The sequence below is a fragment of the Oncorhynchus mykiss genome, chromosome 23, assembly GCF_057628025.1.
Source record: "Oncorhynchus mykiss isolate SJ-2025 chromosome 23, ASM5762802v1, whole genome shotgun sequence".
In the NCBI taxonomy this organism is placed as follows: Eukaryota; Metazoa; Chordata; class Actinopteri; order Salmoniformes; family Salmonidae; genus Oncorhynchus; species Oncorhynchus mykiss.
The window spans coordinates 16,162,908-16,185,369 of NC_143044.1; the positions used below are offsets into that span (position 1 = coordinate 16,162,908).

Below are 22,462 nucleotides of genomic sequence, written 5' to 3' on the forward strand. Positions count from 1 at the left end.
TACAGTAGATGATATTAGCAACATCAATCCCTTATCATTTCTGCTAACTATATGAATGACGTGAAATCTATTTCAATTCATGGTGTCTAAATGCAGTGCTGTATTAATGCAATTCAGAGCTAACTTTTGACATGTTCTGTTACAGATTCAAAGCCATATTTACCCATTGCATATTGTATCCATAGTTATGAATGAATAAGCATATTTACAGTGCCTTCAGAAAGTATTCACACTCCTTGACTTTTTCCACATTGTGTTGTGTTACAGCCTGAATTTCCAATGTATTGTCACTGGACTAGAAACAATACCCCATAATGTCAAAGTGGAAGGCAAAGTTTTTAATTCATTAAAAATCAAACGCTTAAATGTCTTGAGTCAATAACTATTGAACCCTTTGTTATGACAAGCCTAAGTAAGTTCAGGAGTAAACATATACATAACAAGTCACATAATATGTTGCATGGACTCACTGTATGCAATAATAGTTTTTAACATGATTTTTGAATGACTACTTCATCTCTTTATCCCACACATACAATTATCTTTAAGGTCCCTCAGTCGAGCAGTGAATTTCAAACACAGATTCAACCACAAAGACCAGGGAGGTGTTCCAATGCCTCGCAAAGAAGGCCACCTATTGGTAGATGGGTAAAAAAAGAGACATTGACTATCCCTTTGAGCATGGTGCAGTTATTAATTACACTTTTACACTGGATGGTGGATCAGTACACCCCAATCACTACAAAAATATAGACATCCTTCCTATCTCAGCTGTTGGAGAGGAAGGAAACCGTTCATGGATTTCAGTGGTGACTTTAAAACAGTTAGAGTTTAATGGATGCGCTGGGAGAAAACTATGGATGGATCAGCAACATTGTAGTTACTCCACCATACTAAACTAATTGACTGAGTGAAAAGAATGAAGCCTGTACAGAATAAACATATTCCAAAACATGCATTCTGTTTGCAACAAGGCACTAAAATAATACTGCAAAAAATGTGGCAAAGCAATTAACTTTTTTCATGAATATATAGTGTTTTGTGCAAATCCAATACAACACATTACTGAGTGTCACACCTTGACCTTAGAGATCCTTTTAATTCTCTATTTTGGTTAGGTCAGGGTGTGACTAGGGTGGACAATCTAGTTTTCCTATTTCTTTGTTTGGCCTGGTATGGTTCCCAATCAGAGGCAGCTGTCTATCATTGTCTCTGATTGGGGATCATACTTAGGCAGCCTTTTTCCCACCTTAGTTTGTGGGATCTTGATTTTGTATAGTTGCTGTGTAGCCTGCAGAACTTTACGTTCGTTTTGTATTTTGTTGTTTTTTGGTGGTCATTTTAATAAAAGTAAGATGTTCGCCTACCACGCTGCACCTTGGTCCAATCCTTCCACCGACGAACGTAACAACTGAGTACCACTCTCCATAGTGGTGGCTGCATCATGTTATGGGTATGCTTGTAATCGTTAAAGACTGGGGAGATTTTCAAGATAAAAAATAAACTGACAAAATACCACAGGAAAACCTGGTTCAGTCTGCTTACCACCAGACACTGGGAGATTAATTCACCTTTCATCAAGACAAAAATCAAAAACAGAAGGTCAAATCTAAACTGGAGTTGCTTTCCAAGTAGACAGTGAATGTTCCTGAGTGTCTGAGTTACAGTTTTGACTTAAATCTACTTGAAAATACCTGAAAATGGATGTCTAGTAATGATCAACAACCAATTTGTCATTATGGGGTATGGTGTGTAGATGGGTGAGGGGAAAATCTATTTAATCCATTTTAAATTCAGGCTGTATTACAACAAAATGTGGAATAAGTCAAGGGCTATGGATACTTTTAGAAGGCACTGTATTTGACAAGAATGCTACTAGTCACCCATCATTCACATCAAACACCTGAACTCCAACAATGTTTTAAAGTAATCAAAATAGTTAACAATGCATGCATATGCCTTTTATACATAATGTATAAACATCTGACGATGTAAATATTAAAATGATTTATTTATCAATGACACAAACCTGTGACATCGAAGAGCACCATATGAACTATTATTACTATCAGAGAATGCACAGTTTCTTGTTCTTTTCCATTTTAGGAATTAGACCAGCACAAATAACACAAAATGTAAAACAGCATATTGTGATTTTTGTTGGGTGAGTTTAAAATGAAGAAACAACTGGATGCATAAAGGTAGGTTTAATATGAAATACTAGATCTACTCCAGCAGAATGAGAAACACCATTGGTGTCCATGTTTCTGCTGTCAATTGTGAGCAGCGCATTTACCACTAGTGTTAATGTATTTCAAATACTAAGACCCCTTTTCCAGCTGACCGGGAATCAAAGCATTTGCTTTTCCACATGTTTTGGATGGAGATTTGTTGAGAAATGTACACAGTGCCTTCGAAAAGTATTCAGACCCCTTGCCTTTTTCCACATTTCGTTATGTTACAGCCTTATACTAAAATTGATTTTAAAAAGAGTAATACACAGCAATCTACACACAATACCCCCTAATGAAGCGCAAACAGGTTTTTAGACATTTTTGCAAATGTATTAAAAATAAAAATAAACAGAAAAACATATAAAGTATTCACACCCTTTGCTATGTATGAGACTCGACATTGAGCTCATTTGTATCCTGCTTCTATTGCTAATCCTTGAGATGTTTCTGCAACTTGTTTGGAGTCCACCTGTGGTAAATTCAATTGATTGGAAATTATTTGTAAAGGCACACACCTGTATATACAGTGCCTTGCGAAAGTATTCGGCCCCCTTGAACTTTGCGACCTTTTGCCACATTTCAGGCTTCAAACATAAAGATATAAAACTGTATTTTTTTGTGAAGAATCAACAACAAGTGGGACACAATCATGAAGTGGAACGACATTTATTGGATATTTCAAACTTTTTTAACAAATCAAAAACTGAAAAATTGGGCGTGCAAAATTATTCAGCCCCTTTACTTTCAGTGCAGCAAACTCTCTCCAGAAGTTCAGTGAGGATCTCTGAATGATCCAATGTTGACCTAAATGACTAATGATGATAAATACAATCCACCTGTGTGTAATCAAGTCTCCGTATAAATGCACCTGCACTGTGATAGTCTCAGAGGTCCGTTAAAAGCGCAGAGAGCATCATGAAGAACAAGGAACACACCAGGCAGGTCCGAGATACTGTTGTGAAGAAGTTTAAAGCCGGATTTGGATACAAAAATATTTCCCAAGCTTTAAACATCCCAAGGAGCACTGTGCAAGCGATAATATTGAAATGGAAGGAGTATCAGACCACTGCAAATCTACTAAGACCTGGCCGTCCCTCTAAACTTTCAGCTCATACAGGAGAAGACTGATCAGAGATGCAGCCAAGAGGCCCATGATCACTCTGGATGAACTGCAGAGATCTACAGCTGAGGTGGGAGACTCTGTCCATAGGACAACAATCAGTCGTATATTTCACAAATCTGGCCTTTATGGAAGAGTGGCAAGAAGAAATCCATTTCTTAAAGATATCCATAAAAAGTGTCGTTTAAAGTTTGCCACAAGCCACCTGGGAGACACACCAAACATGTGGAAGAAGGTGCTCTGGTCAGATGAAACCAAAATTGAACTTTTTGGCAACAATGTAAAACGTTATGTTTGGCGTAAAAGCAACACAGCTCACACCATCCCCATTGTCAAACATGGTGGTAGCAGCATCATGGTTTGGGCCTGCTTTTCTTCAGCAGGGACAGGGAAGATGGTTAAAATTGATGGGAAGATAGATGGAGCCAAATACAGGACCATTCTGCAAGAAAACCTGATGGAGTCTGCAAAAGACCTGAGACTGGGACGGAGATTTGTCTTCCAACAAGACAATGATCCAAAACATAAAGCAAAATCTACAATGGAATGGTTCAAAAATAAACATATCCAGGTGTTAGAATGGCCAAGTCAAAGACCAGTCCTGAATCCAATCGAGAATCTGTGGAAAGAACTGAAAACTGCTTGTTCACAAATGCTCTCAATCCAACCTCACTGAGCTCGAGCTGTTTTGCAAGGTGGAATGGGGAAAAAATTCAGTCTCTCGATGTGCAAAACTGATAGAGACATACCCCAAGCGACTTACAGCTGTAATCGCAGCAAAAGGTGGCGCTACAAAGTATTAACTTAAGGGGGCTGAATCATTTTGCACGCCCAATTTTTCCGTTTTTGATTTGTTAAAAAAGTTTGAAATATCCAATAAATGTCGTTCCACTTCATGATTGTGTCCCACTTGTTGTTGATTCTTCACAAAAAAATACAGTTTTATATCTTTATGTTTGAAGCCTGAAATGTGGCAAAAGGTCGCAAAGTTCAAGGGGGCCGAACACTTTCGCAAGGCACTGTATAAGGTCCCACGGTTGACACTGCATGAGTAAAAACCAAGCCATGAGGTCGAAGAAATTGTCCGTAAAGCTCCGAAACAGCATCGTATCGAGGCACAGATCTGGGGAAGGGTACCAAAAAAATGTCTGCAGCATTGAAGGTCCCCAAGAACACAGTGGCTTCCATCATTCTTAAATGGAAGAAGTTTGGAACTACCAAGACTCTTCCTAGAGCTAGCCTCCCGGCCAAACTGAGCAATCGGGGGAGAAGGGCTTTGGTCAGGGAGGTGACCAAGAACCCGATGGTCACTCTCACAGAGCTCTAGAGTTCCTCTGTGGAGATGGGAGAATCTTCCAGAAGGACAACCATCTCTGCAGCACTCCACCAATCAGGCCTTTCTGGTAGTGGCCAGATTGAAGCCACTCCTCATTAAAAGGCACATGACAGCTGGCTTAGAGTTTTGCCATAAGACAACTAAATGATAAACAACATTCTTTGGTCTGAAGAAACCTGGCACCATCCCTACGGTGAAGCATGGTGGTGGCAGAATCATGCTGTGGGGATGTTTTTCAGTGGCAGGGATTGGGAGACTAGTCAGGATCGAGGCAAAGCTGAACGAAGTAAAGTGTAGAGAGATCCTTGATGAAAACCTGCTACAGAGTGCTCAGGTCCTCAGCCTGGGGTGAAGGTCCACCTTCCAACAGGACAACGACCCTAACCACACAGCCAAGACAACGCATGAGTGGCTTCAGGACAAGTCTCTGAATGTCCTTGAGTGGCCCAGCCAGAGCCCAGTCTCGAACCTGATCAAACATCTCTGGAGAGACCTGAACCTGACAGAGCTTGAGAGGATCTGAAGAAAAGAAAAGGAAAAACTCCCCAAATACAGGTGTGTCAAGCTTGTAGTGTCATACCCAAGAAGAATCGATGCTGTAATCGCTGCCAAAGGTGCTTCAACAAAGTACTGAGTAAAGGGTCTGAATACTTATGTAAATGTAATATTCTCATTTATTTTTTTAATTAATTAGCAAATATTTCTAGGAACCTATATTTTCTTTGTCATTATAGGGTAGTGTGTCTATATTGATGAGAAATATTATTTTAGAATTTGCTGTAACATGACAAATGTGGAAAAAGTCAAGGGGTCTGAATACTTCCCGAAGGCACTGTATATGCCTAATAAAAAAAAGGTTTTCATTTAACAACCAATTTTACATGTTCCACTGAAATGACCAAAACCACCAGTTAAAGGTCACATATTTTGAAAGTCGACTACGTTATGGTGTCTGGCAGCTATTTTCATTTAAATGTTTCCTTTCCAAAACACAACTAAGTATTTATGGACATTATAAAACCCTAAATTGGTACACAAACTCAAAACAAAATATCATAGTGTCATAAAGAATGCTAAGGTAAATGCTAAACATAATGCTACCCAATATACACTACATGACCAAAAGTATGTGGACACCTGCTCGTCAAACATTTCATTCCAAAATCATCTGCATTAATATGGAGTTGGTCCCCTTTTGCTGCTATAACAGCCTCCACTCTCCTGGGAAGGCTTTCCACTAGATGTTGGAACATTGCTGCGGGGACTTGCTTCCCTTCAGCCACAAGCGCATTATTGAGGTCAGGCACTGATACTGGGCAATTAGGCCTCGCTCGGTGTCGGTGTTCCAATTCAGGTGTTTGATGGGGCTGAGGTATGGGCACTGTGCAGGCCAGTCAAGTTTTTCCACACCGATTTCAACAAACCATTTCTGTATGGACCTCGCTTTGTGCACAGGAGCATTATCATGCTGGAACAGGAAAGGATCTTTCCTAAACTGTTGCCACAAAGTTGGAAGCACGTAATCATCTAGAATGTAATTCTATGCTGTAGAGTTAAGATTTCCCTTCACTGGAAATAAGGGGCCTAGCCCGAATCATGAAAAACAGCCCCAGACCATCATTCCTTCTCCACCAAACTTTACAGTAGGCTCTGTGAATTTGGGCAAGTAGCGTTCTCCTGGTATGCCAGATGGTGAAGCGTGATTCATCACTCCAGAGAACGCTTTCCACTACTCCAGAGTCCAATGGCGGCAAGCTTTACACCACTCCAGGCAAAGTTGGCATTGTGCATGGTGATGTTAGTCTTGTGTGTGGCTGCTTATCCATGGAAACCCATTTCATGAAGCTCCTGATGTACAGTTATTGTGCTGATGTTTCTTCCAGAGGAAAGTTTGGAACTTGGTAATGAGTGTTGCAAACGAGGATGATTTTTACACGCTACAAACTTCATCACACCATTCTACTGCCAATGTTTGTCTATGGAGATTGCATGTCTGTGTGCTCGATTTTAGACACCTGTCAGCAACGGGTGTGGCTGAATTAGCCGAATCCACTAATTTGAAGTGGTATCCACATACTTTTATATATTGTTCCTGTATGTCTATGGCACCGACATGTTCATGTTAGTTGGTGACTCAGCCAAGTATTTTCATAGCAATGCTATTTCAAAAGGAGTCTCCTTTCAGAGCAGTAAAGGGGTCTCTTTTGGAGTCAAGTCAGTACATCCTTAGTGATTGTGTAAAAGTATGAACTGGCTACGGAAAATGCCAGCTTCAAGTATTTTGTCTCACAGTTCAGTACTGACGTTCAGTATTTTTCAAACAGACTTTTGGCTAACAAAGCAGTTGGTCTTAGAGTAATTGGTGTAGACTTGAAGGAAGCCATTCAGCCATAATACAGAGTTTTGTTTTGACTCCAAACCAGACACTTCCTCATCATACTGTCTCAGACAGACAGTAGCTTCATTATGTCTCTGTACACTTAATAGCCTCCTTTCCACTTCTCCTTGGTTGACCATTGGTGAAACGAAAGATATGTATACTATAGTATGTTAAAGAATGTCCTGACACGGTTTAAATTTGACTTGAGTGTCATGTTGGTATTTTTCAGAAGAACTGTTACTACCATGGAGAAGTGGAAGGCCACGCTAACTCTGACGTCACTCTCAGCACCTGCTCTGGCCTCCGGTAAGTAACACTTCAGTCTATAGGATCCCAGAAGCCTGAGACATGCTGTGTAAGTGGCCACAATCATGACCCACAGATTGTTCCGGCAATTCTCACATAGGAACTTCATTGCGAAGAAAGGATGTGTATGACAAACCATTTGAATGTCATTTTTTTTATTTCATACTCCATATCTTAGAGCACACCAAAAGGAGTATAGTGACACCAAGATGTCTATATCATGTACTGTTTGCATATCATAGGGTCTTAAATGAGGCATGTATAGATGGCCAAGTTCATCATATTTTCAGAATGATGTTTTGTGATACAAATGTAAAAAGCATTTCAAACATCCTTCATCCCAATGAAATGTATGTGAAAATTGCCAGAACAATCTGAGATACCACAAATATTTTCCGCTGCTGTGGAATCGCACTTTAGCCCCTTAATTCTCTGTCAACAAACAGGTATGAGTTTCCACTTACCCAAGAGTATAGAAGAGTCCACCGAAAGTGTATAATAGATCCCTAGACATAGAACATGGTCTTGGTCTGGGCCACCCAGTGATTATCTGTATTCTCCTCCACTCTCCTCTGGGCATGTGTCTGTGCCTAATGGCCACCTGGAAGTAATAAAGCTGCCTGGCTGAGTCTAAACAGCAACAGAAAGCCTGCTGATGTACGCTCATCTCCTGCTTAATTACCCCAAACTACAGATGCATTATGTGACGAGAAAACGTTTAGTATGCCATGAAACCTTTTAACGATGCAATAAAAGCTAATGAAGAGGAACTTTTAGCGGTAATACATTTGTGATAAAAATGTTGACCTGAATAAGAGTCCACCCACAAGAAGTGTTACTGGTCATTCTTTTTTTAATCTTGTACCTCACAAAATCCTTGAGGCAGACAGATGTTTGACGAGCAACATGTGGCTTGGCTTCAATGCCAAAACAAATTGTTTCAGAGTTTTAGTTGGCCTAAGAGCCTCTTTGGGGAGTTGAATCTACTGTAAGTCAGTGGGGCCATTTACATTGACTGAGTTATTTCACTAAGAGACATTTGTTCAGTCCCAACATCCAGTAAGAAAATAAAACAAATCTAAATAATCCAGATGCGAAAAATTTAAAAAGCCAGTACAGAGAGAGAAAAAAATGAAATATATAAGTAGGCCTTAGAAATATCCTTCCACACTTTGGTCCTTGGAAGTCCACAGTCCACATAAAGGAAACTTCTCTTGATGATCAATACAATATCCCTTACCAGTTCTTGACTTGGACTGAAATAGATGCTAGTACTCATTTTGGGTGCTGGTACTGTTTATATTTAGGTGCAGGGGCTCCATAATACTTTTGAGCTAATATTCTATGAGGTGCGGGAGCTCTAGCAGTAGAAAAATAGAGGCACCGGTACTCCGTTCCGGTGAGCTCTTGCCCAAGTCAAGCACTGTCCCTTACTAGACTTTGAGAAAGTTCTCACTCAAAGATAAAGACCTAGGCCTTTAAACTATAAACATTTTCCTAATTACAAACATTTCTGACCATAGCATAACATGCAGTCAAAAATCAAGATGGCTTCCCCCTTCTGGTCACAGAATGCTTTGTCCACACAGTCAATTTATTATGCCAGATCTGTTGAACAGCTATGCCTCGTCTTCCCTTGTCTTACAGGGGTTTCATCTCACTTGAAAATAAGACCTTTATCCTTGAACCATCGTTGGACCAGGACAATTATACACACATCATTTACCGAGGGGAAAACCTCAACCTGTCCTCTGGAACCTGTGGTCATGGCTTCAACATGTCCTCTGTTACACCTGACAACCATCTAAGAAGCCCGTTCAGAACATTCAGTACCAGGGTAAGGCTCATCGACAACAACTAAGTTTTTCTTCTGACCATTTCCTTCAGATTACCTCCATCAAATACCACATTAGAAATATTGGTACTGTAGCATTCCATTAACAAAAATGCTCATGATAAAGCTATCAGATCAAATCATTAGATCTAGAAGATGTTCAAAAGGAAGAGCTTGATAATGGATTCATGTTGTATGAGATCTGGAATAATGGTATCAGTGAGATAGATAGAGAGTGATGTAGGAGCGTGGGCTCATGGACTTAAGACATTGTCATCCAGAAACAGTGCCTTGCGAAAGTATTCGGCCCCCTTGAACTTTGCGACCTTTTGCCACATTTCAGGCTTCAAACATAAAGATATAAAACTGTATTTTTTTGTGAAGAATCAACAACAAGTGGGACACAATCATGAAGTGGAACGACATTTATTGGATATTTCAAACTTTTTAACAAATCAAAAACTGAAAAATTGGGCGTGCAAAATTATTCAGCCCCCTTAAGTTAATACTTTGTAGCGCCACCTTTTGCTGCGATTACAGCTGTAAGTCTATTGGGGTATGTCTATCAGTTTTGCACATTGAGAGACTGACATTTTTTCCCATTCCTCCTTGCAAAACAGCTCGAGCTCAGTGAGGTTGGATGGAGAGCATTTGTGAACAGCAGTTTTCAGTTCTTTCCACAGATTCTCGATTGGATTCAGGTCTGGACTTTGACTTGGCCATTCTAACACCTGGATGTGTTTATTTTTGAACCATTCCATTGTAGATTTTGCTTTATGTTTTGGATCATTGTCTTGTTGGAAGACAAATCTCCGTCCCAGTCTCAGGTCTTTTGCAGACTCCATCAGGTTTTCTTCCAGAATGGTCCTGTATTTGGCTCCATCCATCTTCCCATCAATTTTAACCATCTTCCCTGTCCCTGCTGAAGAAAAGCAGGCCCAACCCATGATGTTGCCACCACCATGTTTGACAGTGGGGATGGTGTGTTCAGGGTGATGAGCTGTGTAGCTTTTACACCAAACATAACGTTTTGCATTGTTGCCAAAAAGTTCAATTTTGGTTTCATCTGACCAGAGCACCTTCTTCCACATGTTTGGTGTGTCTCCCAGGTGGCTTGTGGTGTCACACCCTGGTCAAAGTATTTTGTGTTTATCTTTATTTATTTGGTCAGGCCAGGGTGTGGCATGGGGTTTTTGTATGTGGTGTGTATGGGGATTGTAGCTAGTGGGGTGTTCTAGCTAAGTCTATGGCTGTCTGAAGTGGTTCTCAATCAGAGGCAGGTGTTTATCGTTGTCTCTGATTGGGAACCATATTTAGGCAGCCATATTCTTTGAGTTTGTCGTGGGTGATTGTCCTTTGTGTCCTTTGTGTCCTGATGTCATTGTTCTGTGTTAGGTTACACAAGTATAGGCTGTTTCGGTTTTCGTTAAGTTTATTGTTTTGATAGTGTTTGTGTTTAGTGTGTTACTTCATTAAACATGGATTGCAATAGACACGCCGCATTTTGGTCCGACTCTCCTTCTCACAAACACTACCGTTACAGAATCACCCACCACAAAGGGACCAAGCAGCGTGTCAACAGGCAAGAACAGCCCAAAGTGGAGTACAGTATGGACTATACTTCTTGGGAGGAGATAGACAGGTGGGCGGTCGACCCAGGGAGCGTGCCGGAGCCCGCCTGGGATTCGATGGAGCAGTGCGCGGAAGGATATAGGAGAATGGAGTTTGCGAAGCAAGCAAGGCGGCGCGGACGGAGGCCCCATAGTCAGCCCCAAAAATTTCTTGGGGGGGGGGCTCAGGGAGAGTGTGGCAGAGTCAGGAGCCAGACCTGAGCCAACTCTCCCTGTTTATCGTGAGGAGCCAAGGAGGAGACCAGAACCAGAGCCGGTGTTGGAGGTGAGCGAAACAGAGACTGTGAAGGAGTTAATGGGGAAATTGGAGGAGAGAGAAATGAGGGAGTTGCTGTGTTGGTGTTTTAAACATGGAATTCGCCCGACGGAGCGTGTCGGGGATTTGATGGCACCTGGGTCAGCGCTCCATACTCGTCCTGAGGTGCGTGTTAGTCGGCTGGTGAAGATGGTGCCAGTCTCACGTACCAGGCCTCCTGTGCACCTCCCTAGCCTTGCACGTCCTGTGCCAGCACCGCTCTCAAGATCTCCAGTACGCCTTCACGGTCTAACCCATCCTGTGCCACCTCCACACCCCAGCCCTCCGGTAGCAGCTCCCCGCACCAGGCTTCCTGTGCGTGTCCTCGGCCCAGTACCACCAGTGCCAGCACCACGCATCAGGCCTACAGTGCGCCTCGCCTGTCCAGCGCTGTCGGAGCCCTCCTCCTCTCCAGCGCTGTCGGAGTCTCCCGCCTGTTTAGCGCTGTTAGAGCCTTCCTTCTCTACAGCGCTGCCGGAGTCTCCCGCCTGTTCAGAACTGCCAGTTTGCATAGAGCTGCCAGTTTGCAAGGAGCTGCCAGTCTGCAAGGAGCTGCCAGTCTGCAAGGAGCTGCCAGTCTGCAAGGAGCTGCCAGTCTGCAAGGAGCCGCCAGAGCTGCCTGTCTGCAGGATGCCGCCAGAGCTGCCAGTCTGCAAGGAGCCGCCAGAGCTGCCAGTCTGCAAGGAGCCGCCAGAGCTGCCAGTTAGCATGGAGCAGCCAGGGCCGCCAGTCAGTATGGAGCAGCCAGGGCCGCCAGTCAGTATGGAGCAGCCAGGGCCGCCAGTCAGCATGGAGCAGCCAGGGCCGCCAGTCAGCATGGAGCAGCCAGGGCCGCCAATCAGCATGGAGCAGCCAGGGCCGCCAGTCAGCATGGAGCAGCCAGTCAGCATGGAGCAGCCATTCAGCATGGAGCAGCCAGAGCAGCCAGTCAGCATGGAGCAGCCAGAGCAGCCAGTCAGCATGGAGCAGCCAGAGCTGCCAGTCAGCATGGAGCAGCCAGTCAGCATGGAGCAGCCAGAGCAGCCAGTCAGCATGGAGCAGCCAGTCAGCATGGAGCAGCCAGTCAGCATGGAGCAGCCAGAGCTGCCAGTCGACCAGACTCTTCCAGATCTGCCAGTCGACCAGACTCTTCCAGATCTGCCAGTCGACCAGACTCTTCCAGATCTGCCAGTCGACCAGACTCTTCCAGATCTGTCAGTCGACCAGACTCTCCCAGATCTGCCAGTCGACCAGACTCTTCCAGATCTGCCAGTCGACCAGACTCTTCCAGATCTGCCAGTCGACCAGACTCTTCCAGATCTGCCAGTCGACCAGACTCTTCCAGATCTGCCAGTCGACCAGACTCTTCCAGATCTGCCAGTCGACCAGACTCTCCCAGATCTGCCAGTCGACCAGACTCTCCCAGATCTGCCAGTCGACCAGACTCTCCCAGATCTGCCAGTCGACCAGACTCTCCCAGATCTGCCAGTCGACCAGACTCTCCCAGATCTGCCAGTCGACCAGACTCTCCCAGATCTGCCAGTCGACCAGACTCTTCCAGATCTGCCAGTCGACCAGACTCTTCCAGATCTGCCAGTCGAACAGGATCTGCCGAAACCGCCAGCCAGCCAGGATCTGGTAGATTCATCAACCTGCCTGAGCTTCCTCTCACTCCTGAGCTTCCTCTCACTCCTGAGCTTCCTCTCACTCCTGAGCTTCCCCTCAGTTCCGAGCTGCCTCAGTCCCGAGCTGCCCCTCAGTCCCGATCTGCTCCTCAGTCCAGTGGGGTTCTGGGTGAGGACTACTAGGCCATGGTCGGCGGCGAGGGTGGACTATCCAGGGACGCGAGGAGAAGGGACTAAGACATTGATTGAGTGGGGTCCACGTCCCGCGCCGGAGCCGCCACCATGGACAGACGCCCACCCGGACCCTCCCTATTGTTTTGAGGTGCGTTCGGGAGTCCGCACCTTAGGGGGGGGGTTCTGTCACACCCTGGTCAAAGTATTTTGTGTTTATCTTTATTTATTTGGTCAGGCCAGGGTGTGGCATGGGGTTTTTGTATGTGGTGTGTATGGGGATTGTAGCTAGTGGGGTGTTCTAGCTAAGTCTATGGCTGTCTGAAGTGGTTCTCAATCAGAGGCAGGTGTTTATCGTTGTCTCTGATTGGGAACCATATTTAGGCAGCCATATTCTTTGAGTTTGTCGTGGGTGATTGTCCTTTGTGTCCTGATGTCATTGTTCTGTGTTAGGTTACACAAGTATAGGCTGTTTCGGTTTTCGTTAAGTTTATTGTTTTGATAGTGTTTGTGTTTAGTGTGTTACTTCATTAAACATGGATTGCAATAGACACGCCGCATTTTGGTCCGACTCTCCTTCTCATAAAGAAAACCGTTACATGTGGCAAACTTTAAACGACACTTTTTATGGATATCTTTAAGAAATGGCTTTCTTCTTGCCACTCTTCCATAAAGGCGAGATTTGTGCAATATACGACTGATTGTTGTCCTATGGACAGAGTCTCCCACCTCAGCTGTAGATCTCTGCAGTTCATCCCGAGTGATCATGGGCCTCTTGGCTGCATCTCTGATCAGTCTTCTCCTTGTATGAGCTGAAAGTTTAGAGGGACGGCCAGGTCTTGGTAGATTTGCAGTGGTCTGATACTCCTTCCATTTCAATATTATCGCTTGCACAGTGCTCCTTGGGATGTTTAAAGCTTGGGAAATCTTTTTGTATCCAAATCCGGCTTTAAACATCTTCACAACAGTATCTCGGACCTGCCTGGTGTGTTCCTTGTTCTTCATGATGCTCTCTGCGCTTTTGAAGGACCTCTGAGACTATCACAGTGCAGGTGCATTTATACAGAGACTTGATTACACACAGGTGGATTGTATTTATCATCATTAGTCATTTAGGTCAACATTGGATCATTCAGAGATCCTCACTGAACTTCTGGAGAGAGTTTGCTGCACTGAAAGTAAAGGGGCTGAATAATTTTGCACGCCCAATTTTTCAGTTTTTGATTTGTTAAAAAAGTTTGAAATATCCAATAAATGTCGTTCCACTTCATGATTGTGTCCCACTTGTTGTTGATTCTTCCCAAAAAAATACAGTTTTATATCTTTATGTTTGAAGCCTGAAATGTGGCAAAAGGTCGCAAAGTTCAAGGGGGCCGAATACTTTCGCAAGGCACTGTATCTGTCTGAGAGTGTCTGTAACACAATGTTCTGGGTTTGTTAACAATCTGAGAGGGGATGATGCCACCTTTCATGGTGGGAAAGCAATTGATTTGCTATGGAAACACCTATGTCTTAATTTCTCTGATATAACACATGACACCATTTGAAACATGCTAATATGGTATTTGTTTTGTAATGGCAAGCCAGGGTCCCTAGGGAGATGTTTATTGTTCATTTGTAAATTGATGCATGCCTTTATAGCTATTGCCTCAAAGGTAGGATCAAACTTATTTTTACCATACTGTTGTAACAAAGACGATGGATTTTGTGGCAGTATGATCGATTATAAACAATGAGGGCAATTTTCGCTGTGACCAGAAACCAGGGCTTGAGCTGTATTGGTTTTGTACTTGGGTTTGTACTTGAATTGGCGCTCAGACCAGCACATGAACCATGGTAGAGATCCAACCTTGCCCTTACTCTTTCCCTGGCTCCAGAGTCCTAAATCAGGGCCAGGGCAGGAGCATGGGCACAGCTCCCCACACCAGTCTCGATGTAGCAGGTGTACAGGTCCATCTGCCACCACCTACAGTACCTGCCTGCATCCATTATCAATCCTCCATTATCAACCCTTTCCTTCAGAAATAATAACCAAGACACTCACTGACACAGTGAATCATCAGTTTCCAATATTGGAGCTTTGGAACATAAAGCTTGATAAAAAGAACAGGAGCACTATGATAGGACAGGATATTTCATAGAAACATGTCTGCTCTCTGCGTGACTAAGCACATGAGTAATAGGCTTTTTTATGAAGCTTTTGCCACTGGTGTGTAGGCCTTCAATGTGAAGTTGAAATCACAGGTGATTCCGTGACAGGAGCCTTTTGAAAGATTGATAAGCAATATTTTTGAAGTAGCTTTAACATAAATAACCTAATGTGGACTCACTAGAAGTTGTGCGAAAGTGAGCGTTGTTTACAAAGCTAAAAAAAAAAGACAGGACTTTGAGGAGGAGAAAGGAGTGGTTAAATTTAGAATGTCCATGTCCTTGAGTAAAGATTTTGTTCAAATGATGGGTTTTCTGCCCTCCCCCCTCTCTCTGCATCACAGCACAAGAGGCACGCTCAGAAGACTACCAAATACGTAGAGCTGATCATCGTTGCAGACAACAGAGAGGTAATGTATCTATAATGAATTAAAATGCATAGATAATAGTCCTAGTGTCGTCCTACTCATCATTACCATGACTACAGTATGTGGTGTGCCCATTCAGAACGGCTAGAGACACACAGACTTTTCAGAAGAAAATAGGCGAGATTTTAACAAAGCAAGAACAAATCCTCATGGTAACGGCAGAATTAGGTCAGTGTGCTGCTACAGTGCGGTCGTCGGTGGCAGCCGTATTCCACGGGAAGTGCTAAACAATTCCCCAGTGGACTAGACAGGAAACAGGAAACGGTGTGGATACAGAAGAAGGAGAGAAACGCTCGCACTGGGATTTCCCCTTGGCTGCCCCTAGCTGATGCTATTGACCTGAACTGGAAGAGAGAGGAGGAGAGGACCCACTTGCTTGTGCTGCTCTATAAGGGCCAGGCTGGATGTAGCTGACTAAGTAGGTCTACACACAGTATACACAAGCAGGTGGATGCACAGTGGGATGAAAAAGGAGAGTCTGTCTCACCTTGGATTGCATGCCTCTCACATGCCATTTCTGCCAATGCACATGCTCCCCGTTCTCTCGCCAATTGTTTCTGAGATGAGCCCAAATCCAGATGGACCTCAGCTTGACAACCTGTCCAACATGTTATACCTTCCCTTCCAGACTGGTTGAAGATATCTGTAACATATGTGCCATGCCATTTCTCCAAAAACTACCATTATACTGTACTGCTAGGGTTGCAGAGCTACCAGTAATGTACAGAAGTTACCGGAATCTTCAGTAATTTTGGTAATTAACAGGTGATCTATGGCAATAGAATAATTGTCTTATTTGCATAAGCTCTATACAAATAACTTTGTTTGTATGGTGCTTTTCAATACAAGTAACAAAGTTATTCACATCATAAAATAAAAGTTACTAACTTAGAAACAAAGACAGATATAGCTAATTCAAATCATACATTGAAAGCACCTTTATAAAAGTGTGTCTTCAGTGGGTATTTAAAAACAGACACTGAATCTGCAAGCCTGATCTCTTCTAGCAGACTATTCCAAAGTCTAGCCCTAATAGCAAATGCCCAGTCTCCTTTTGTTTTCGCCCTAGACTTTGGAATGGTCAACAGTGCCCTGCCAGAGGATCTCAGGCTGTGTCCTGACGTGTAAGGAGATAAAAGATCAGAGATATAGGATGAAGCTAAACCAAGCCTAGCCTTAAACTTGATTAATATATATTTTTGATCTATTCTGAAAGTGACTGGTAGCCAGTGTAGAGAAGCTCAAATAGCTGTGATATGGATAGATTTTCTGGTGCCTATAAAAAGCTGAGCTGCAGCATTTTGAACTGTAGACGATGGAGTGATTTCTGACAGATGTATACAAAGAGTTACAGTAATCTAGGAGTGAGGAAATAAAAGCAGGTAGAAGTCTCTCCAGATCAGTGACTGAGATAAAATACTTGACTTTAGCTATATTTCTCTGATGATAAAAGCAGACTGGACAACCTTCTTTACATGCAGCTGGACGTTTAGGTCAGAGTTAAATAAGGGGGACCAAATAAAACAACCTCTGATTTCTTATCATTGAGTTGGAGAAAGTTGTCAGACATCCAACATTTGATATCACTTGGTCACTGGGTCTGATTGATATATAAAAGCTGTGTGTCATCCGCATACAGTAGAAACTGCATGTTATGATTGTGGATGATGTCACCAAGGAGAAGCATGTACAGGGAAAAAAGGATGACCCCTGAGGGACAATAACGTGAATAGGTGCTGGGGACTATACTGAACCATCACTGAGAAACATCTGCCACATAGATATGACCTGGACCGGTCGAGGGCAAAGCCAGAGATCTTTGGTAATTTATACTTGCATAACTTTAAAAATATATATATTCATATGTAGTATTCATTTTTTGTATATCTGTGTCCATATTGTCCATGCGTTTCTAGAGAATATACCATATGGTTCAAGAGAAAATAATGGGAAAGAAACCATCTAGTTTTTTTTTGTATATAATTTTTATTTACCCTTTATTTAACTAGGCCTTTACTCCTTTATTTAACTAGGCAAGTCAGTTAAGAACAAATTCTTATTTACAATGAATTAAAAATGGCAAAATAACAATAATAATAATAATGGCAACTCTTCCAACTATTAACTTTTTTCACAACTGCCACAGTTTGGCGCCAAAACATTTACAACAAAGACATAATGCTTTAGGCTGAGCATAGCCCACATAGATCTCCCCCACAGCACGTACCCGAGAGTGGCGCCAAACCCAGACAGGAAGATCACATCAGTGACTTTTTTATATTTTTTTTATTATTTAACCTTTATTTGACTAGGCAAGTCAATTAAGAACAAATTCTTATTTACAATGACAGCCTAGGAAAGTGTGTGTCTTTTGACACTATATAAATGAGTCATCTCACCGTGTTTGTCATTATACCCTGATGAAGACAGCTTGTCTGTCGAAACGTTGGACATAATATGTCTATGTCCTGGGAAATGTCCTTGTTACTTACAACCTCATGCTAATCACATTAGCCTATGTTAGCACAATGTCCCGCAGGGGACCCACAGATCCTGAAAAAGTTTTCAACAGGAAAAAACAAATAACGAGAGGCGCGCTACCTTTTCCTAAATCCCTGAACATCACCAACGGATGCTCCCCTAGGAAGCCAGTTCCAAAATAATGTGGTGAGTAGAACGGTCTAGCAGCACCAAACAAAGAGAATACAGTGGTACATTTCTAAATAAATTATATAAACCAGACTCTAGCGTTTGTGTTCTTATACTGTATCATATCAATAATGATTTTATATTAATAATAATAATGCCATTTTGGAAATGTCTGTACCAAAAAAATCTGTTCATTTGTGTGTGAAGCAATGGAGGGAAATGTCCCGACGTGACGATGTCTCACAGGCACATCGTCACACTTGTTCAAATGATATTGAGCCCAGTCTGCAGTACTGTATACTACATCCATGACCTTGTACTCATTTCATCCACTATTAATGTTTTTCTTTGCTCACTAACATCTAACAATATTCACCCTGGGTTGCGTGTTCAGTTTCAGAAACAGGGGAAGGATGTTGAGAGGGTGAAGCAGAGACTGGCAGAGATAGCCAATTACGTGGACAAGGTAAAACCACCACCTTCCCAATGCACAGGAGAGACCTATCATATGTTTCAAATAGAAATACCTCTGACAACACATATTAATGTCATCCCAGGCTAATGTCAGTCTCTCACAACTGCTTTTAGTCCATCTAAAATGGTATCATATAGGATCCCAAGTCAACGTTTTGTCATGAATCTTGACCTGGAGTTAGAACTCAGTGATTTCCACTAGATGGGCCAGCTTCAAAGGCAAAATGTGCTATATAGTAAACATGCATGATTTTGGGGTCTTAATTTAAGGATAGTGTTATGCACTAGGGTTAGCAGTGTGGTTAAGGTTCGTTTTAGGTTTAAAATCAGATATTATAACTTTGGCTGTGTCAGCTAGTGACCACTCTGCAGAACTACCTCCAGGGCAAGATTCCTGATAATAAATGCCAACCTGTTCCCAAGCCAGTCCCCAGCCATTTATCCATACTACCTTTTTATTTAAATAAAACAAATCTATATGTATTGTTTATATGGGAGAGATCCTAAGATGGTTGTAAAACAATGCATCCTTCTACTCACTGCCCCTCAGTTCTACAGGGTCCTGAACATCCGCGTGGCCCTGGTGGGCCTGGAGGTATGGAGCGACTCTGATAAGTGTCCTGTCACTCAGGACCCCTTCAACACCCTGCATGAGTTCCTAGACTGGAGGAAAGTCAAACTGCTGCCTACAAAATCGCACGACAACGCTCAGCTCATCAGGTGGAGATTCTACAGTACACAATCTCATAAACAAATACCTGAAGCACACACTCAAAACGAAGTGACACAGGTACAGAAGTTATACAGCCCATACCATTTCTGATTCGTATCGAAGCTTCAGTCGTTTGTGATTTGGGAAACAAATAGACTATGATAGGATTCTTAGTATGTATTTAACCCCTGAAGTCACCTTCTTTACCTCTCCTCAACCCCCTTCCCCCCAGTGGGGTGTACTTCCAGGGTACCACCATTGGCATGGCTCCCATCATGAGCATGTGCACAGTGGAGCAGTCTGGAGGCATCGTCATGGTGAGCACAACCTCAACCTCACACTGTTCCTACTCTATGACGCTGTCAGCATGAGCTCAGCTCAACACTATCCAGAGACGGCGTGTAAAGAAAAGGTTTTTTATTGTTTTGTGAGTGCTGTCTGAGAAATGATGATTGTAAACACCAGGATATTCACATCAATGTACACACACACACACACACACACACACACACACACACACACACACACACACACACACACACACACACACACACACACACACACACACACACACACACACACACACCATCCAAGGTTATTTGAAGCTTTTTCATCATTGAACCACCCAGTCTAGTTATAAATGTACAGGGATGTGGGTTTGAGGTAAGTCATTGTACACGGAGCTTAAACAAGACACATTAACATTTTTATGAGGAGTGATAAATTATTTGTGCCAGGCCATATACTAAATGTCAAAATAGAATGCCCTTTACTCACTACCACGCACAGCCCACACAGTTAAGTTATGCAATGAGCAAAAATGAACTGTGTTTCCATCCCCACTGTATCACTTGATACCCGTACTAAATCGCCAGGCAGTTCCCTTCTCAGAGTCAGCCCATGCCATGCAGCTTCAACAAAGAGGTGTATTTCCCATTAATAGATATGTTTTCCTTCTGGCCAGGGTTGGCTGGTTATTTCCAGATGTCTGTCCTTCCCATTACTCACACATGGCAAAGGCTTGGAGCAGGATTAAAGAACCATGTATTGAGTTATAGGGCCGAAGGACCAGATGAACCACTTTGTATTTCAACATATGTTATCAGCTCCAACCCCCCCTTTATTTGGTCCACATGTAGGTTGAATTTCACAGTTTGTACATCGCTGGGTTTTTTAAAACAAATTTCGCCAGAAACGTTTGTACGTCAACCACTGTGGGTTTGTCGTTAAATGTAAACGAATACAATCATCATGTTTTGGGAGATAAAATATCCCCTGCATGTCTTGAAACTACTTCAGAAAGACCGGAAAACCCCTTCATGACCAAACTAACCCGGTTTTGTTCTCACCAATGTAGCTGCTTTGAAGGGTTGACTCTGACTTCACCTACGTCAATCCACTCTCTTCAATTACAGTGCTTGTGAAGAGGCGCTCAGCCGTGATGCGAGCAGTATATCCACACCACATCCACTCTCAAACATGACGGGGCTGGGAGGAACGTAGTTCTCATCCTTCCACGAAAAAAACCCCAGGAAACTGGTCCCACCACGCAGCTCTGTAATCAGGGCAGAAATAGCTTTGCTTTACATAGGGCCCTGACATACGACCCTCTGTAAAGGGAAAGCGCAGGAGTTTATTATGGACATAATAGTAGTCCTACAGTATGTACAGAGCAGTGTAAATCAGACGAGTTGTTAGGCTCTTTAGACTAGAGACCCACATACAGTAGGAAAATGTCTGATTCATAATCCTACTTGTTGTGTCGCATTGGATGACAGCATCCACGTAGGGGAAACATTATATGACTGAGACAAGTCTTTCTGTCTCCAGTATCCTCCAGTATATTCAGTGCTGTATGTGTGCATGTGTGTGTTTCAGTGTGTGTATACATAATTCATGGCTGTGGCTGTGGTTCACCTGGTGTACCTATCTAGGCCTGTGGAGTAGTGAAGACACACATCCACAGAGTGTGTCTGTGTGTGTAAAGCTCCATGGGCCGGGACCTTCATAATTTATGCTGCTGTTGTGTTTGCTGCTGTGCACACTCGGCACTTAACTGTGCAGCAAGCTACAGCAGCCAGTCTTACCTTCACTTCTATTGTTCCCTTGTGTTCTTCTCTTTGTCTCTCCATGTCAATCAGTGTCTTTGCTGCACTTTCTTTCAGTCTTCATTCCAATCTCTCTGCATGCATGCATCTCTGCCTTTCTCTGTCTAGTAGCTTTCTGTTTGTCAAATTTTTACTAGGTTTTTCTCCATCACTTCTCCCCTCTCCCTATCTCTTTACACCCCCCGCCCCTCCCTGTACCCTCTCTCCTTCTGAAGGACAGTTGGCTAGCTTATATGTTCACTAAAATGTCATAATGCACCAAGTTTTTATTGCTTCCCAGCATCTGTCCCCGCCGGCAGTAGTGTGTGATTAGGGTTGGTTGGGGTTGGTGAGGGAACAGCAGACAAACTGATCAGCTCCTATCCTCCATGAGCAGAATGTGTAATGAAATGTGGATCACTGGGCAGTTGGACCTAATGGAACCACTGTGAGTCAACCGAACTAAGACAGATATGTATTGAACTAAGGGATAATGGGCTCTAATGTACTACTCTACCTTGCAGCTCTTTACTCTATGCAACATCCATTATCTTCCAAACATCGATGGATATATCCACTGAACTCTATGAACTAACATATCATGCCGCTGCTTAGTTATCCATGCTAGACATTATACAATGCAATGCTTTGTTGTGATGTTCTAATAATATAGAAAGGTGTTATCGCTTCAACTTTTTTATCTCAGTTTCAAACCGAATCTGAACTTATGCTGTTTTTCCACTGTAGGACCATTCGGAAAATCCCCTGGGTGCAGCTGTGACTTTAGCACACGAGCTGGGGCACAACTTTGGCATGAACCACGACACCCCGGAGCGGGGGTGTGGCTGCAGGATGACAGTGGACCGTGGGGGCTGCATCATGACCCCCTCCACTGGGTGAGTGATGCCAATGGTCCAGTCCAACCATATGAATGGGTTATAAATACTGTGTTGTCTCATTGAGCAATAATTTTTTTAAACAGAGTCAAAGAGGATGGTGGGTCAGCTCTATCAATTCCAGTCATTTTAGGAAAATATAGCTTTCAGTTTATCT

At 43.0% G+C, this 22,462-nt stretch overlaps 1 protein-coding gene across 2 annotated transcripts in view; it reads left to right on the forward strand.

The window, feature by feature from the left end:
- adam12b (ADAM metallopeptidase domain 12b) overlaps window positions 1–22,462 on the forward strand; it is a 158,842-nt gene that overhangs the window by 102,127 nt on the left and 34,253 nt on the right. For both annotated transcript variants that reach the window (XM_021580539.3, XM_021580540.3), the window contains exons 5-11: window positions 7,300–7,376; window positions 9,024–9,213; window positions 15,404–15,469; window positions 18,531–18,602; window positions 19,161–19,330; window positions 19,555–19,639; window positions 22,157–22,305. In XM_021580539.3, the coding sequence (XP_021436214.3) occupies window positions 7,300–7,376; window positions 9,024–9,213; window positions 15,404–15,469; window positions 18,531–18,602; window positions 19,161–19,330; window positions 19,555–19,639; window positions 22,157–22,305 (809 nt within the window). The remainder of the gene's footprint in view (window positions 1–7,299; window positions 7,377–9,023; window positions 9,214–15,403; window positions 15,470–18,530; window positions 18,603–19,160; window positions 19,331–19,554; window positions 19,640–22,156; window positions 22,306–22,462) is intronic.